Source organism: Chionomys nivalis, chromosome 25 (genome assembly GCF_950005125.1).
Source record: "Chionomys nivalis chromosome 25, mChiNiv1.1, whole genome shotgun sequence".
NCBI lineage: Eukaryota > Metazoa > Chordata > Mammalia > Rodentia > Cricetidae > Chionomys > Chionomys nivalis.
The window spans coordinates 35,803,504-35,822,745 of NC_080110.1; the positions used below are offsets into that span (position 1 = coordinate 35,803,504).

General features: G+C 42.8%; 1 protein-coding gene across 1 annotated transcript in view; it reads left to right on the plus strand.

The window, feature by feature from the left end:
• The first annotated feature begins 2,940 nt into the window (after positions 1-2,940).
• Positions 2,941-19,242, plus strand: part of Lemd3 (LEM domain containing 3) — a 45,581-nt gene continuing 29,279 nt past the window's right edge. The window contains exon 1 of the mRNA XM_057758001.1: positions 2,941-4,511. Within this exon, the coding sequence (XP_057613984.1) occupies positions 2,984-4,511 (1,528 nt within the window). The 5' untranslated portion in view covers positions 2,941-2,983. The remainder of the gene's footprint in view (positions 4,512-19,242) is intronic.

Below are 19,242 nucleotides of genomic sequence, written 5' to 3' on the forward strand. Positions count from 1 at the left end.
TTTTTCAGTGAAAGCTGATGCCAAGATTGTATAGGACAGTTGATCATAAATGCCTCCCTCAATCAAATTTTCAGAGACATGGAGTTAAGTAAATTTGAGATTGTATTCCCTATCAAGTATCTGGGTGCAGCAAAGATACAGCTTCATGCTTTAACACTCAGCCAGCCCGGAAGCTGGGGTAATATTCATCTGGAAAATAAGGGGCAAGTCACAAATGATGGCAAGTCAGTGACAGGCTGGGGCTGGGGTTGTTCTCCTGAGCAAGTGTCAGTCTGCTTAAACACCAAAACTGAAGGGAATTACAACCCTATTAGTTCCCTACGATAAATCACACTCTCAGCGCCCACAAAGAAAGGGTTTTGTTGTTGTGTTGTAGACCAAATGAGATCATGCTTACAAAACTTCTCGTAAAACATAAATTTGCATATTAGTATAATGGTCATGTTTTATTCATGTGTGGCAGTAACCAACATGTAAATACCATACTTGGATGTCATTTTCATATACTATGTATTATTCATTGTTCTCATAAGAATTTCTTAAGTATTCGTTGTTTGCTAAGTAGGGAAGGCAATATGTCAACATTTTAAAAGAATAATACATTGAGATTATGAGAGCCTAAGATTTGTGCTTGGGTGTATAGCTTGGAGACGGAGACCGAAATTTAGTTCCTGGTTCATTCAAAAACCCAAAGTCCTGAAATGGCCAAGATCTGTGGTTGATCTGCATTAAGTCACAATGTGATTACTATCTAGGGCAAACTTTGAACAAGTCTATTTCTGTCTGTGTAGAAGAGTTTTGATTGTTTTTACATGGAATTACCAGGAATCATACTACTAACATAGGCAGGCACAATGACTGTCTTCGCATTACATTTACTGAGTGCACATTGTGCGTTAGGCCCGGCACTAAGTATCACGTGGACAATTAACCCCTAAGATAGTCATCCGTGGAGGATTTTGTATGTACAGAAAGGACTCAGAAACATTGATTTATCCAAAGTTAGAGAAGAAAATAAAAGTCGCCTAGCAATGCTTGCAGGAGTATATTTTAGAGTTCATGAGAGTTGAGGTAGGCTCAGTAGATATTGTATTAGTTACTTTACACAATACTCAACCAAAATGTCTGACCATAGGAACTTAAGGAAGGGTTTATTTAGGCTTATAGTTTGAGGCCAAAGTTCATGGCAGCCAAGGAATGAAGCCGAAGCCAGAGGCAGCCACTAGGCCAGGGAGTACATAGCACCGGTCGCTACTGTGGCCAGGTAGCAGAAAGTATGGATGTTTTGTGCTGAGTTCACTTTCTCCTTATTCTCCAGTCTAGTATTCCAGGCCATCGAATGGGCCCACTTTGAGTTAAGGAGGGTCTTCTCACATCAGTTAACCAAACCTAGATAATCCCTTACAGCGTGTTTGTTTAGATCCAGACAGGTTGACGCTGCTAATCAGCACAGATCCTGGGGTTCCGAGAGGATAATTATGTTGAACTAAGATAAAAAAGTAGTAGAAAAGACAGAGCCAATATCCAGTTCTATATAACACCAAAGCACAGATGAACTACTTTGCTATAGAGGCCCAGTAGGTTTGTGATAATTTGATTTCCAATCCAAAAGTTAAGGTAATAAATTTGGATCATTCTAACTATAATATAGTGTCAGATACCTTTCCAGTCATAGATTCAGGTCCACTTGTGACACTTAAAGTCTCAGGGATAAAGAAAAGAAGGAAGTAGCCTTTCATATGGAAGCTTTATTTGAAGACAAGGCAAGATTTGCTAGAAATCAAGAATTGAGGTTAATATGTATTTTTTTTTCATACTTTTTTCTACTGTGGAATGCTGGGTATTAAAAAGCTAGTATCTCTGTTTCTGACTAACCTATTTCATAGAGATACTTTTTAAGGAAGAGCAACCCAGATAAAAGCTGCTGTAATGTTTCATACATAGAGCTAGAATTGTCTACCAGTTTCTAGGGCTTAAGTACTTAAAAAAAAATTAGCTATGTTAGGATTTGAGAAAAGGGAGGTACTCTTTACTAAAATTGGTTTTTTGGGGGGGGAAAGTTTGTCACCTTACCAGGCATCTTTCCCCCAAATATTAATCTTATTCTATTATAGTCTGCAGCTCACTACCTAATACAACAAATGTGTACTGTGCTTCTAGTGTTGAAAACAATAGACGCAAACTTCCTCTGTAGACGAGCTTACAGCCAAAGGGGGCAATAAAATATTTCAAAACAAATAAAAATGTTTATTAATTAATGTTTGGATAGGTGCGAGGAGAGCAGTAGAATGGTGAGCTTGTCTTTCTTCAGCCAAAATGAATCAGACGATAGATAGGCTCTTTGATTTCTCCACGACTTTTTAAGGTCATCACCATGCTCAGAAAAAGAAAAACACTTTTAAAAAGTTAATTACGTGTGTGCACACATCTACAGAGTAGTTACGACTTTTGAAAACTGTCTTGTGAACGATCTATTCCATTTCTTCCGAAAGAAGTCTATGAAAGTCACTTACAAAATGAAAAGGGAACCTAGAGTCAGGCAGCAAAACTGCCAAGCCGGGGTCTCTCGTCTCTCCTCTCGGTGTGGTTGCAGCAGGGATCCGAACTAGAGGAGCGTCGTCCGCCGTGAACTTCAGGGCGGACGTCCTCGGCACGCCCGCTGCCCGGTGGCGGGACCCCGGGGAAGAGGTCAAGGTGTGGCTGTCAGAGTGGCGGCCGGCGGGTGGCTGTGGAAGCCCGGGGCGCGGGGCGGCGACAGCGGGGACACGCCGGCGCCCGAGGTTGGCGCGGCGGGCCGGGCCGGGCGAGCCGCTGCCGCCGGCGCTCAGGTGGCGCTTTCCCGCTCAGGTGAGCTCCTCCCGCGCCTCCCATTGGCCGAGGCGCCCGTGGCGCTGGCAGGGCGACGCAGCCCGGTCTAGTTCAGGGTCTAGGGCGGCGCGTCACTTCCGGTAGCGCGGAGCTTGTAAAACACCCTGGAGAGAAAATGGCGGCGGCGACGGCGGCGGCCTCGGCGCCCCAGCAGCTTTCGGATGAAGAGCTTTTCAGCCAGCTCCGCCGTTACGGGCTGTCTCCGGGCCCGGTGACGGAGAGCACGCGGCCGGTCTACCTCAAGAAGCTGAAGAAGCTTCGCGAGGAGGAGCAGCAGCAGCAGCACCGGGCGGGGGGCCGCGGCACCAAGACGCGGAACAGCAATAACAATAACACGGCGGCCGCCACGGTCGCGGTCGCGGGGTCGGCGGCGGCGGCGGCGGGCGTGGGGGTCCGGCCCGGCCCGGGCGACCTGTCGTACTCACGGACCCCTGCGGGCCTCGGCGCCCTGGGAGGACCCGGGGGCGCGGCGGGCGTCCCCGCGGCGGCGGGCAGCAAAGTGCTGCTGGGCTTCAGCTCGGACGAGTCGGACGCGGAGGCCAGTCCGCGGGAGCAGGCCGGCGGCGGCGGGGGCGGGGGCGGCGGGGCCGGCGCGCGGAGGGACCGGGCTGCGCTCCAGTACCGCGGGCTCCGAGCGCCGCAGGCGCCCCTGGCCGCCAGCGAGCTGACTAACAGCGGCCACCCGGCCGAGCGCAGGAAGCCGCACTCGTGGTGGGGGGCGCGGAGGCCCGGCGCGTCCGAGCCGCAGCCGCCGTCGGGCAACGACGGCGCCGCGGAGGACGTGGACGAGGAGGCGGGCGACGGCGGCGACGAGAGGGATCCCGAGGCCGACGAGCCGCTGTGGGCCGGCAGAGCGGTGAACGGCAGCCGGCTCCTCCCGTACAGCTGCCGGGAGCACTACTCGGACTCGGAGGAGGAGGACGACGGCGACGTGGCCTCCGGCAGACAGGTATTAAAGGACGACTCCCTTGCCCGGCATCGACCCAGACGGAGCCATAGTAAGCCTTTCTCGGCGGTGACGGCTAAATCTGGCGGCAGCCGGCAGGAGACCTCGGTTCAGGGAGGGGGAGGACAGGCGATGAATGACAGGGCGGCGGCCGCCGGGAGTCTAGACAGGAGCCGAACCCTCGAGGAGGCGGCGGCCGAGCCGGGAGGAGGGTGCGACCCAGTGGACTCCAGCCCCATCCCTCGATTCCGGGCCGGCGCGAAGAAGCTGGCTCCGCTCCTGGCCCCGCCGATCCCCGACATGGACTCAACTTTGGAGTCACCCACAGGTTCCCTTCTCAAAACCAACAATCACATAGGCGGTGGGGCCTTCGGGGTGGAGTCCCCCAGGGTCTACGCCAACAGCCTCCCTCCCAGTGCGGCCGCTGCCGCCCCTCCGTCACTCAGGATCAACCACGCCAATCATACCGGCTCCAATCACACCTACCTGAAAAACGCATATGGCAAGCCGAAGCTCTGCGAGCCCGAGGAGGAACTTCTTCAGCAGTTCAAACGGGAAGAGGTGTCTCCGACGGGGAGCTTCAGTGCGCACTACTTGTCCATGTTTCTCCTGACTGCTGCCTGCTTATTTTTCCTAATACTGGGACTGACTTACCTAGGAATGAGAGGGACGGGCGCACCCGAGGATGGAGGACTCCGTAAGTATTAAGTGAACTCTGAGGGCCCCGATTGTCAAATGCAACGTTGCTAGTGGTGACTTTACCTGCAAGAAATTTGTTTAACACCGAAAAAAAACCACAGAATGCATGCATCGTCTTTCTGTTGAGAAGGAACAGTATTACCAATAGCAGAATGATATCTTAGGATTGGTTTTTAAGTTTTTCTGCATGGTGTATTGTTAAATTCAAAACAGCTTACCGAAGAAGAAAACAATACTAGTAAGAGGCACTTGAGTGTCTTAGTTTTTAGTAACTGCAGATGTCGTTTGCTCACGAGGTTTGAAGTGTTACCATTTTTAAGCGGTGCCATACACGCAGTGTTTGCTATTTAAAATGCGTTATATTTGAAGAGAGTAATGTACAGTTTCTTGGAATTCTGGTACACACAATATAGGTAGGTCTGTAGTTGAGAAGGCAGCAGGACACACCTCTTAATTCACTTCTCAGTCGTGAGTGGAACTTGGAGTCAGATTTCCTTGGTAGGCAGGTGTGTGCATTCATTACGCCAGTCTTCCTCTGGACTGAGTCATCTAGACACAACGCTAGTAGGTCACTAGACTGCATGGTCAAAGGGGGCTGTTTGAGGTAGACCTGAAGCTGGAAAAAACAAAGTAGCATTGTAGAGAGACTGCTAGACATTCTGGGCAGGGATCACAAGAAGGGGAAAGGACTTGAATGCGGCAGGAGACTTGCTGTAGTTACTATGGTAGGAACCTCCTTTGCTAATCTAGATAACCATGCTAATATTGACTAGGATGATATTATTAAGATTGGATGTAAATTAGTGTATAATGGACTGTTAGGTTTCTCGTTTACCCTGACGATTTTCTCCTAATACGAATTTAGAGTATATGATTTGTATTTATAAAGCTGACTTACTCTATATTTTATCTCACAATAGTGGGATGGATGTAGTTAGCAGACTCAGTAGTGTGAGCTTTGATTTCGGTATAACCAAGTCCAAGGTTTAAATACATAAATGACCACAATACTGTTGAATTATAGGCTTGCAAGAGCAGTCCTTGCTTGCTTTAATTGGCTCTCTGGGAGCTAGAGTGATGTACTGTGTCCTGCCTTAAATATTTGAGAGGGGAAAAAATTGCATTCTAGAAATCAAACTCAGAAGTTAAATGACATTACCTGTCATTAGTCGCTTTTTTTGCATGTTTGTTTTTCTGGCCCCAAGTGTCTTCCCTGGTCTTCCCAACAACTCTGAGAGAAAGCTGTTTCTATGAGTTGATTTTAGATTTTTATCTAACTACGAAGCCCATATTTTTAACATTTTGTGTGATATCTGTAGATCGTGTTATAGATAAGAGGGTACCTTTATTGTTCGTAAGAAAATAATAGAACATTTGGTAGGAATTGATATGGAATTACTGATGAGACAGATTATTAAAGGTCACTTTCATATCTTTCCACCACTTAAGGTGATGAATGAGTATTCTGTCAGGCACTAAAATTTTGAGTTGGAAAGGAATGCTGGGGCTCTTCTTTTCTCTCCCCTCCCCTCCCCTCCCCTCCCCTCTTCTTTCCTCTCCTCTCTTCTTCTTTTCCTTTCTTTTCTTTCCATGAAGAAAATGGTCCATGGATGTCCTGGATAGAAAACTAAGGGTAAGTAGTTGAGATGATCGAGGACTTGGCTGGAAGAGCCTCATTCTTACATGCTAACGGATAGAAATATCTGCCAACTTTGTAGCTGTGAGGATCAACTGAGATAATTTATTAAGCGTGAGATATTTATTAGAAGTTCAGATGAAGTTTGCCGTATTTTTGGTAAATTACAGTGTATATATAAGAAGGTTATTAATGTGAATTATGTTTGCTGTGTTTTCTAATCTATTTAACATTATCAATTCCGTTGGCTCTACCTTGAAGCAGTTGATGCAGAAGTACAATGAATCCCCTGTGTAATTGCCATGCTGTAAAGCGTGGCAGAAAGAAGCCCTGCTAGTTCCGTTAGTGTGGTCACTTTAAGGCATTAGGGTTTTCAGACTGAACGTTTTCACTCTCTGTATTCTGAATCTTTTGTCTATTTCATTGTTTAGCCATAGCGTTCATTGGTCAAATAGTGTAAATTTTACTAAATAAGTAATAGTTTGACCAGAAGATTGTAGGATTATACTTGACTGTAAGCTTTTATTAGTTATCATTTTAATTACACAATGTGTAATGGTCTTTTAAATTTTTTTAAGTAAAAAGTTCTTAATTATTTTGGTCTTTGCAATTTTTCATTAGTATTTTACTTATTTAAATTACTTTTACTCATTAAATTTCTGAGTTTGCTTTCATGTCTATAGAGTTAGAGGTCAGCTAAGATGATCTAAGCTTTACCAATTCCCAGGATTAACATTTTAACTTTAAATACTATCAGAACGACTCACACATTAGCCTGCAGTAAAATTGTCCTACACATGATTAAATCATGACATCACACTAAAAGAAAAGAGAAAACAGAATAGATTACCTATTGTAGATTCATGGTTATTATTTACAAATCATTCTTCAACAACAAAAGACATTTTTGTAGACAAGAAGAGTGTAATTATATATCCCTTTCTAATTTTGCGGAACTTCCTGTTCACTTATAACAGAAATAGTAGCTCCTTCCAGAACTTTCTTTATATTTTTCGTATAAATATAGGTGTGTTGATTTTCATCCAGACAGTATGTGTAAGTTTTCCTTTAAGTGTCTACCATGCCAATAACTTTTTTTTAAAATATTTATTTATTTATTATGTGTACAGCATTCCTTCCATGTGTGCCTGCAAGCCAGAAGGGGGCGCCAGGTCTCATTATAGATGGCTGTGAGCCACCATGTGGTTGCTGGGAATTGAACTCAGGACCTCTGGAAGAGCAGTCAGTTCTCTTAACCACTGAGCCATCTCTCCAGCCCCCCCATGCCAATAACTTTACAACAAAGAGGAGTGTTGAACAATATGTGGGTACGAGGCAGACGAAATCACCTTCAGAGCCTACGTACCAGAGAGAAAGGTGAAAAATAATTGAAAAATAAGCATTTTAGTCTTGTGTTAGGTTTTGCTGGCCTTTAGTACACGGACACACTAGTATCTTTGGCGAGCTGGGGTGGGGGTGGGGAGTGTGATACTGCAGACAGGTTCTGGAGGTTCTCCATTGACAAGAAGCGCTCTTTGGCAGATAAACAAGCTGTGTGTTGAGGGGTCAGAAAGAATGACCGGTGTTGCTGGACTGTGAGTGAGAGGTAATGGCACACAAGGAAGTCAGTTTTGGCATAGGTGAAGTCATCATGAAAGAGTCTGGATTTTAAGTGACATTCTGTGTATATTAAGCAGCTTGTATTTCCATTTAACATTATGTCATAGGTATCTTTTCCATGAGCTGATTTAAGTGTAAAGCTGTATTTTAAACACTGCTCTCAACACAGGTCTTTCTCTCATTCCGTTAAGTGTTAAAGTCTGTGCTATTCTAAAAATGCTCGTGTCTCTATTCTCTAGCTGCTGCTCTCTTCTCAGCACGGCATTCATTCTTTCCTTCCTGCTAGTCATTTAGTCAGCGGTGGACTGTCACCAGTCTGCCTGCAGTCGCCAGTCAACCAGCTGCTCTCCTTTGGCTCACTCAGTGGGGTGGGGGTGGGGGGATTCCTCGGCTGTGTGCTCCTGCAGACTTGCACCCTGCCTCGTCTTCTAGTTTTCACACTTGCGTTTGCCCCTGCTGTAAATAGTTTATCTTGAGTGCCATCCTTTATACATATTTCCTAGGGTGTTTATCCATTCTCGGGTACTACCTCTTAGTTTGTATTCTTTCATAAACGTCCCTTCTGTATGTTGATTACACATCTTTTGGACATCCCAAGTACCAGCACCATCTGGCATTTTCTGTGCTGTTACCTTGGTTTTGCCCTCTGGTTACTGTTGTGATACTGGTGCTTCCACGTGTGTCCAGAGCCCAAGAGAGAAACTTGGGTTTGTAGATTCCTTCCTGTCCTTCTTACTACCTTCTTCCCTGATTAGTTTGGATGTCTGGTAATTGTAGTTTCTATGCATCTTTTCAATCTTTTTGTTGTTTTGAGACAGGGTTTCACTGTGTAGCCCTGGCTGTCCTGGGACTTGCTCTGTGAACCAGACTGGCCTTGAATTTAAGAGATCCACCTGCTTCAGCCTCCGAGTGCTGGGATTAAAGGCCTACTCCACCACTGCCTGGCTCAATCTTTGTTCCTATCACTTCTGCTTCTAGGCAGTAGCCCTCACAGTCTATTTCTGTGCTAGAGCGGTATTCCTAAAGCATCCATGCAAGTTAGTCTCTTGTTTAAACTCACTTGGTGGCTTTCTCTTAGCTACTGGCCCAATTTAAATTCGGTTAAACTGTCCTGAGATTCTGCTTGTTCTTCCTAGCTTGATGGACTACTAGTCATTGAGTACGGAATGACATTTTATACCATCGGACATACTATTCTTTTCTTCTCCCGCTTATTCTTAGAAGTGTGTTTTGTGAGCATTTCATCCTGCTTATCCAAGTTTGGATCATCGCTTTGTGCTTGGATAGGGGTTTCTTCATAGCATTTATTACACTGTATGATTGTGTGAGTCTACCATGGCAGGCAGTTTATACCTTCTTAGGTCAATCTTCCTGTAGGCCAGGTACAGGTTTTATTATTTAGTTCTGGATTTGAATTTCAGTTCTCTGTTCTGTGACTTTACGCATTGTCTTTTGTTAAAAAATGAGGGTGTTTGATACCTCCCTGGAGGTGGCTTTAAGTACATTTATAATAATGTATAATATATGTCAGATGTTTAGTGTTATTGAGGAAGATAGAAATTATTGTAGTATCCTTGGCACAAATTTGTGACCCAATAAATTTTGAATAAGTGATCACATATAAAGTCCCCAGCACAGGCCCTTTATATGTGTAGGTTTGACATCTGTAGATTTAACCACAAATGTTCATCAGAAATTTACATCTAAACATGTACTTTGTTATTGCCTAAACAGGATGGTACAGTGACTGTTTATATAGCAATTAACATAAATTTATGTCATAATTATATTCATGTACTTTCTGTGTATGGATATTATATAAACATGTCTTTGTTATTGCCTAATGGTATGGTACAATGACTGTTTATATAGTAATTGCTATAAATTTATGTCTTAATTTATATTCCATTATTTATATAGTAGTATGCACTAAAAGGAATGTAGAGATGTGGAGTACAGAGTGGATGAATGAAAGGTATATATAAATACTATGCCCTTTTACGTGACCCCATTCTTCATGCAAACTGATGAACTACTTTAAACACACACTGATGAGCTCATTGTATATTAAGTTTGTTACTCCCATATTAAAGACGCCATCCCACAGGAACTTGAACTCCATCAGCCCAGTCATAGGAATTGGTTAGGAAACAGGTAATATGTGACAAGCCCAGTTCTTTACCCGTGAGGATAGAAGAAGCTTGCAGTCCAAGGTAGGATGTAGTTCAGTAGGTCAAGCAGTGGAAATCCACGGAGGATTCAGCACAGAGAGTGGACATGGTCAGCTGTTTTTCAGGGCTAAGCAGGCAGGTAAAGGAGTGACAGAAGCGCCTAGCATGAGTTCTATGAAACAGGCTGATAACTGGGGACTGATAGGGCTTAGGATAATTGTTTTGAAGAGAGAAACATGCTTATTGATTATTCTCTTTACATAGTCAGAATCAAGAGGGAGGTTGTGACCATGAGCCTGAGTGCTTTAGGAATACTGGTGCCATAGAGAAGAATTAGAGATGCAGAAGAGGGCTCTTGTTTGGGAAAGCGGTACAGAGGAAATGCCTGGAACTGCCCTTTGGGTTACCGTGGAGCACTGGGATACAGATAAGAGACTGGTGCTACCTAAGAGGAAAAAGGACTGTTCGCTGAGGGACTAGCTCCCTTCCCATACTGCCTTTCTAAACCACAAGACCAAGTGTTACCAGCAAGTGCCCCACTTTGTGGGCTTAGTTTAAGAAATATTTTTATCCTTAGAGGAATACAGACTAGCCAAGTCTAGAAATTATTACCTAGCATTGACTTGGGGTTCAAACTTGACAAAAATACTTATTACAGTTATTTGTGAAGAATGAAACCAGGGTGTCTGTTGGTTCTCAAATTTTTAAGAGTTGATTACTTAATAAGATACTTTTTTATACCTCCTAAGAATATTTCTGTAAATTGCAGATGTTTGAATATGCCAGTTTGATGATTTTAGAAATAAAAATCTACTCTGAGAATGTCTTTCTTTTAAAAATTATCTGTAGAATAATTTAAAATTAGAAATTGTCAGTGAGAACTTGTTATCCCCATGGAAGTGAGTGGTTTGAGGAAACTCTCACGGAGAGAACCTGTGTGTGCAAATTGACACTTTAGCTAGCTTTTAAACTACAGAGAAGTTAGCCACTAATCCTCAGCATCCTCATTGTGAAACAGTCCAAAGCGGGAATAACAAAATAATGCATGTCAAGCGAGGCTTGGTATGTGGCTTTAGTGATAAGAGCACTTAGCCCTATGTGTGCGGTGTTTCATGCATGAATCCTCACTCTGTAGGTGCTTCCCACTGTAGAGGTGGACAGACAGGGAAGGGTGAAGGAACTTGCTCAGGGTCATGGAGCAGTCCTGGATGGGCAGGATTTGAGTGTGTAGTAGCTATCAGTCACCATGCTAGATTGCCTTTATGTGTGTAAATATGTACTATTCAGTCCATCTTGTTTGTGACCGTTATCCAGAAAACTGAAGAGTTGTGGGTGGGTTAAGCAGATTAGTGTGTGAAATCCAAGATCTGCTAAAAATAATCTATGGAAAGAAAGTACAAAATTATACTCAACTATTAGGGATTGTGTGGAACCATTTATTCTCACTTCAGATTTTAGATTAATTCATAGATAATGTGGGGAAGAGCTATCTGCTGTAATACAAACTGTATATAAAGCTATAAGATTTATAAAACTGGTGGGAAAGTTGTGGTCTTACGTAAATCACCAGTATAAAACTAATTGTTTTATAGGGGTTATCTTTAAGTGGCAAAGTGTTTTAGATACATAATAGAGGTGAGTTTTTTGTTTGCTTAAACTTTGTGTTCATTTATTTTTGTTTGTTTCGTGGAAAAGAGATGTTCAACAGCGGTGGTTCTCAACTTGGGGTCACGTGTCAGATATCCTGCATATCAGATATTTGCATTACAGTTCATAACAGTAGCAGAACTACAGTTGTGAAGTAGGATAGAAATACTTTTATGGTAGGGGATCTTGACAACATGAACTGTATTTACATAGTGGGGGGCGTTCTCAGCATTAGGAAGGTTGGGAATCACTAGTCTCTAGTGTTGGTATATAGACTTTAAAAATTATGAGTTTTTATGAGTCCTCAGAGTTGTAAGGACTTAGTGTTTGCTTACTATGCAACAGTGTTTGGGTTTGCATATTGTAATTTTTGAAACATAACTTTAAAAACCATTTTCTGCACATTTGAGTGTCTTATGGCAAAGCTTACCACAACATGTTCTTTGTATAAAGGGGGAGCTGGAGAATCCCAGGGCTAAGGGTTAGTGTGGTTGTTTTTCCTTCCACCTGGCTTTGGGCCACCATCTATAAGTCACACAATTTTAATGGAGATATTATTTCATGCAAATTTTTAGAAGTAAGGTTTTTTGGGAAGAAACATGGAGAATAAATGTGCCCCAAATGAAAATGTTATAAATATGAACATTTACTGCTAAGTTCAAGATGTTCTAGAGTATTCTTATGCTTATGACAAAATGTCTTGTTTTTAGAATTACCATTTGAATTGTCCCTTCTTTTAGATTTAAAGACTTAGTTGATAAAAGGAAGCATTAGGAACTTTCTGTGTGAACCCCTTAATCTTTGTGAGAGTAGTTACCTCTGTGCCTGTGAGAAAATGAGGTGCAGAAGAAAGGAGCAAAGGTCATGGTCAGGGCCCCACAGCTCCTGCTGGCTGAGCCGCTGCTCACTGCCTCACTGTTGGGCAGCAGTGGTCGCTGGTGCCCGGCTGCACCTTGTGCTTGGGTAAGGAAGTTACTTAGAACCCTTGAGCCTTGGTTTTATATCTGTCAATTGAAAGCATAGTAAAATAAGCCTTATGTCCAGCCTGTGACTTGTTTTTAGGGGATTTTACCTAAGTGAAATAAACAAAGCTGAGATGATCTAAACTGTACTTCTAATAGTGTAAGTTAGGTTCTCCAGCTGTAGTAGGGTAATTTAAGAAACATTGCTTAAGCTCAATGGCATGGTTTGCTAATAATGTTAATAAGTAATGAAAATTTGTTAAATTTATACTCCTTATCAGTGCTTTTAAACTTGTCTCTTACTCTGTCTGAGTAGATAAAAGGGAGCTATTGTCTCATAACACCTAATTAGTGTCTACCTTATTTCCCAGACTGAAGAACCTTTTATTTTTATAATTATATTATTGTGATACATCATAAAATATACTGGAAGCTAGGTTTTAACGGTGCTGAGCACTAGAAGGTAGATTTGCAAGTCAGATATATGGTACATTAAAGTAAAATGTAGAACTGAATTTGAGGTTGAAAATGTATTTAAAAATGTAGGTGGGTGTTTTATTCAGAGTTCTTTAAAAGAACAGAACTAATAGAGTGAATATATATTGTGAAAAGGAATGATTAGATTAGGTCACATGGCTGGATAGTCCAGCAGTAGCTGTTTGCATACTAGAAAGGCTGAGGACCCTGCACTGCTTCAGTCCACAAACTTAAAGCCTCACTCAGCAGTCCCTGCCTGGCACTGAAGGCCTGGAGGGCGCCTGAGCTGCTGCTGTGTAGTCGGATTGGAAGGCAGCAAAGGCTGGCAGCATGGTTGATGTGTTCACCAGCAAGTGAGGCAGGTAGGCAAAGCAGTGCTTTTCCCCCCTCTTTATATCTGGCTGCAACCTGAAGGTGCTGCCTACTTTAGGGAAGGCTCATCCTCCCTTCTTTCCTCCTAGACATGCTGCAGTTGGATCTTAGGGTAGGTATCTCCTAATATTAGCTGAGGAATAGTACCAAACAAGTGTGTGCTTGTTAGATGCTCTTCAGATCACTTACAGAGTAGGGTTGGTTAGTATTCTTATACCAAAGTGGGGATGAACAAACACACAGTTGTTTAAATGTGTACAGTCTAGAAACTGGAAGGCATAACATGGATTTGATAAGTAGGGTATTAAAACCATACTGCCTGGGTTAGAAGGAATCTAAAGTACATTGATATCCCCAGTCTCCTAGATAATTTGTGTGTGACATAACAACAAATTTATCCCATTTTTAATTAGAAACATCAATATTGTGATTTATTTGACCAGAATCATCCAGTAGAAATTTAATACAAGTAATATATTCATTTAAAACTTTTACACACTAGGATGTAAAAGGAAATAGGTAAAGTGAATACTAGTAATTAGCTAGAATAGCTAGAATATCATTTTGACATAACCAGTGTAGAAGTTGCTGATGAAATATTTTATGTGCTCTTTTGGTGTATACTAAGGATTCAAAACGCAGTCTTATAGTATAAATCAACAGACTGGTGACAGTTCCAAGGCTCAGTAGATACGTGGTTAGATCTAGACGTGTCTGAGTTACAGTATTGGTTTAATTGGATCTAAGGATTACTGATTCTGGAATGATTACAATGTGCCATGCATTTTGTTCTATATAATTTTGCAGTTAACCTTTCTAGTAATATGCTATAGGTTTTGTTATCAATTTATAGATACAAATAATGACATCGTTTGAACAGGTATTCTGTACAAGAGTAGGATTTACAGCCATTCTGATCTTAAGACTCTTGTTCTGTTTCCTGCGCTGCCCTTGTTTAGAGCACAGACACTTCAGAGACAGGGCAGGCGGGTGGCTGACATTCACTCTACTCTTCTCATTTCAAGGCACCGAACGCCTCTTTGCTTGAAGGCCAGTGGTAGTCCCAGCTGCTCTCATGTTCTTGCTGGGACTGTCCCTCCATGCTTATGATGTTACCATTTCCAGTTTTAAACTGCTTTCTGGTACTCTTGAGATTAGACATGGAAATGAGAGATGGCCTTTCCATTCTGCCACATGACTGGTGAGGAGGGGAAGTCAGCTCTTGCTGGGAAGAGAGAAAACTAATAACTGGTGAAGCTTGTGTGGGGTAAAGGGCTTAACTTTGTCAGTATTTTGAGAAAGACTTTTGGGAAGCCATTGCTCATCACGTTGAGCTATCTATATTTTATATAATTTTGTATTATATTATGTAGGGGCCTTTTTTTTTGTTCAAAAAGGAAAAACAGGCACTCTCTCCTTTTTGTGTTGGTCAAAAATCATGAATTATGTGTAAGACTTGTTTAAACTTGAAATTCCCACTTTACTATCAGACTGGGACTATAGCGTTAGCACTAGAGCACTTCCCTTGTGCCTGCGGTCTGGGCTCAGTCTCCAGCACACCAAAGTGGGAGTGCATAGCAGTCTTCCTGTAGGTTATAGGATCACAGCTTGCTTGCTTGTTTTTTGTTTTCTTTTTCTTTTTTTGTTCTTTCCCTCTCTCTTTCTTTCTTGTTTAATATATAATGTACAACATGCATTCTGGCTGTCCAAGAGTCATCAGATCTCCTGGAACTGGAATTTTAGACGTTCATGAGCTACCACGTGGTATTAAACTCAGGTTCCCCGCAAGAGGAGCGGTGCTCTTAACTACTGAGCCATCGCTCCACTCCCCTCTGCTCCGTTCTTTCTTAAAGCGAACACCTGTGTTGTTTAATATCATTTGTTAGTTTCTGTAGAGTTAAATAATAGACAGCGAGTTTCATCACTCACTAGTTAGTTATGAAACTGTAGTATGGGTCCTAGAGAAAAATAAAAATGTATGACCATGCTATTTGAGTTCAACTGTTTTAAAAATTCTAGTAAGTCTTCTAGCAAGAGCAGATATTACTTGAATATAAGTAAATAGCTTGTTTTATACTTTACGAGACTCTTCATAGATTAATACAATTAACTACCAGTTACAAGGGTTCTGTGCCCAATCCCTATTTCTGTATAGGGATTCTGGTTCTTGAAGAAGAACGGATAGACCTGAGGGAAAAAAAACTTATAAAGGTAAAATCATTTTGGCCGCATAGAATCATCTTTGATTTTAAAGGAGTTTTCAGAGTTGTGTACTGCTTATGCAGTGAGGGATTTGGAAAGATATTGTTTAGCCATGTTTCTTCAGGTGTAAGAACAGTTGTAAGAAACTGAGGGTTTGCCGGGCGGTGGTGGCGCAGGCCTTTAATCCCAGCACTCGGGAGGCAGAGGCAGGCGGATCTGTGAGTTCGAGACCAGCCTGGTCTACAAGAGCTAGTTCCAGGACAGGCTCCAAAGCCACAGAGAAACCCTGTCTCGAAAAACCAAAAAAAAAAAAAAAAAAAAGAAAGAAACTGAGGGTTTAGCTAGGCAGTGGTGGCTCCTTTATCCCAGCACTTGGGAGGCAAAGGCCGGTGGATCTCTGACTTCAAGGACAGCCAGAACTACACAGAGAATGTCTGTCTTGAAAAACAAACACCACCACCCCCCACCCCATAAATAAAAAACAGGTGGTGGTGGTGCACACCTTTAATCCCAGCACTGGGGAGGCAGAGGCAGGCAGATCTCTGTGGGTTTGAGACCAACCTGGTCTACAAAGCAAGTTCCAAGAAAGCCAGGGCTGTTACATAGAAATCTTGTCTCGAAAAAAAAGAGGTCCCACCCCCAAAACAAAAGGGAAAGAAACCGAGGGTTTTACTGTGACTCTGGATTTGTTATTATAAACATTTAATGATGACTTATTTCAAGGGGCTCTAAGTCTGTGTGTGCCTCTGTTGAGTACTGAAATGTTTAGATTTTGCTTGCATTATTTAGTTCTTCAAACTATCAGACAGCTGAGGGTTTCATGATGGGCATGTCCCAGACACATGCTACATTCATCCTTACTCAGAGAAACTTCTCTTTGCAGTGCACACTGGTGAATACAAAAGATTCTTGGCTGTTCACAAAGGGACAGTGAATGTTCAACCTTAAACAGATCATTTATGCCAACCCCTGTGAGGCTCGGACTACCACAGAGAAAGGGATAGAATGCATGTCAGAGTCAGAAGACGGAAGGGCTGCATGTTGCTGTCTGGCAGGGGCAGCTGTCCCGGTCATGTTAACATGCTGCCGTGCTGGAGCAGCCCTGTAAACAGTGTGGGTGGGGAAGGAGCTTCCTCCTGAGCTGCTGGCTACTAGACCATTCTGGTGGAGAGTCCTTGTCTGCAGAAGTATGCCCACAGGTGAGCCTGCCAGGCTCCATTGACCAGTATAGACCCATGCTCACAAAGACCACCCTAGATAAATTCAGTGGGTCACAGAACAAAGCCAAAAGCGTGGAAAAGAACCAATAGGAAGGGTTGGCAGGAGTGGTGGGGGGATGAGAGGATGGAGGTGAGAGCAATCAGTATTACCTGAAACCTAGTTAACAAAAGTCCCAAACAACAAAACCCCCTGGTAGCTGTATCCGATCGTCTTTCTCGTTCTTTACATAAGGGAACTGAATCTTTGGAAGGTTCAGACACTAGTCTGTGGTGTGGATATGGCAGAACCAAGATGTGAGTATAGATGATCATATCAGGGCATCTTTTCCCTGTGCTGTAAGGGGGCTTTTGGGGATCGGTATCTAGACTATAGTGGACAGTATAAAGGGATATAAACTAAATTAGTTTTATTCCAGGATTCTAAGATTGCTTGCTTAGACTTTAGAGAATAAACTACCAGCCATGCTGATTTGTTCGGAGTCATTATTCGGCTGGCAAGTTCTGTTCTTGTGTGTCGTAGTTCCACGAAGTTAAGCTTGGAAATCAGCGTGTGAGGCAGAAATTGAACATGGTCAAAAATGCAGAAATACAACTGAAAGCTTCTTAGGTATGGAGTCTCCCTTACGGTCTCAGAAGGCCATGTTTTCCTTCCAGTGTTAGATTAGTTTCTTCTGATACCTAAGGAAGCATCAGAACAGTCACCTTTACTTAAATTTATTAAGTCACATTTGGAATTTGATGTATACCATAAAAGCTCTGGGAATAGACGGAAGCTGAAGGACTAGCATGGTGCTAAAATATCTTCACAAAATAAAGTTTATTTGAGCAAAGAACAATTCATGAGTTGGGTGATAGAATCAGAAGGACTTGGGGAGCTTCACAGTCTACACAGAGGTCAAGGCCAGCCTGGGCAATGCTGTTTTGTATTGTTTTTTTCATGTATTCTTTTTCTTTTTATATGTTAAATCTCACTCATCCCTTGCCTGGTGTATAAGAGGGCAATTGACTTACAATAATATACTTTTATTTATTCTCTGAGATTTTCATATATGCAAATGATGAATCTTGATCATATTCACCCCAATCCTCTTTCCCTGTCTTAATTTCATGTCTAGTCTTCCTTTTCTTCGTTTTCTTTCTCATTTTCCTTTCCCCTTTTCTATCGTCGAGTCCAGTTAGGATTACCCATATGCACTTGGGTATAGTACGAACACTGGAACATGAGCAGCCTACCAGGGGCCACACCCTTGGTGAAAACTCCTCCTCCTAGCACCCTTCAACTGCTAATAGCTCTTCAGCTAGGGGTGGGGCTTTGTGAGCACACCATCCACCTACTCCATGCCAGGGTATTGACTGCTTTGATCTTGTGCATATCTGATACAGACAACCACAGCTGCTGAGAGTTCATGGGTCTGACAGCCCTGCCGTGTCCAGAAGACACTGTTTGCAGCACTCCTCCCAGACTCTGGGCTCTCACAGTCTTTCTGCTCGGTTGTCTGTGAAGTTCCTTGAGCACTGATGCAGGTGGAGTAATAAAAAGTGTCATTTGTGATTGAGCATCCCACACGCAGCCCTAGGCATAGTTGTAGTGAGGCTGTCCACTGGAGCACGATTAACTAACTCATTAGTATCTGCATCACCCAAGGCAGTGACTTTCTTCTAGTAGCCCTCAGCTCCCCTGGTCAGGGCGGGGCCCATGGGTCCCTCCTCCATTGCTAGCTGGATGTTTATGTGCCCGGTCTTGTGCAGGCCCTCTGCAGGAGCTGCAGTTACTGTGAATTCCCGAGCGCTCTCGGCACATCTTGTCTCTAAGACAGTTTTTCATGGCTTTCTCCTGTCATCCAGTTTATAATTTCATTTATAATTCATTTATAATTTCAATTATAGTTTGATACTCATTTTTATCTGTTATTTCTTTTAAAAAGAGAAAAATGTCTTTCAGGCACAGTCTCCCTGTGGCCCCACGGTGAGTTTGAACTTGTTGACCTGCCTGAATCTGAGTACTGGGTGTTGTGAGCAAATGTGTGACTTGCAGGTGGTCCTAAGGTTGAGAATGGACCATAGTATTCTCTACCATGTACAAAGAGCAAGAGCTAACCAAACTTAAAAAATGTTATTGGTCAATTTGATTCTGAATTTTGACCTTTTAAATCCTTGAATACATTTTTTTCTGTTTTCTTTGTATTGTTAGTATTTGATACCCACATTTAAAGCCTTTTTTTTTTTTAAAAAAAATACAATCATTATAAACTGTTATTTGGAAGACACACAGGATCATTGCCCTCCTGAAACAGCAGGTGAGATAACTGAAAGTCCTATGGAGTATGTGAGCTGGAGAAGTTTTAGAATCTTTGCCCTCTTCCCTTTATTTCATGAGTCAGCTATTTTAGATGTGCACCTTTCTGTTCAGGGCCGTGAATGG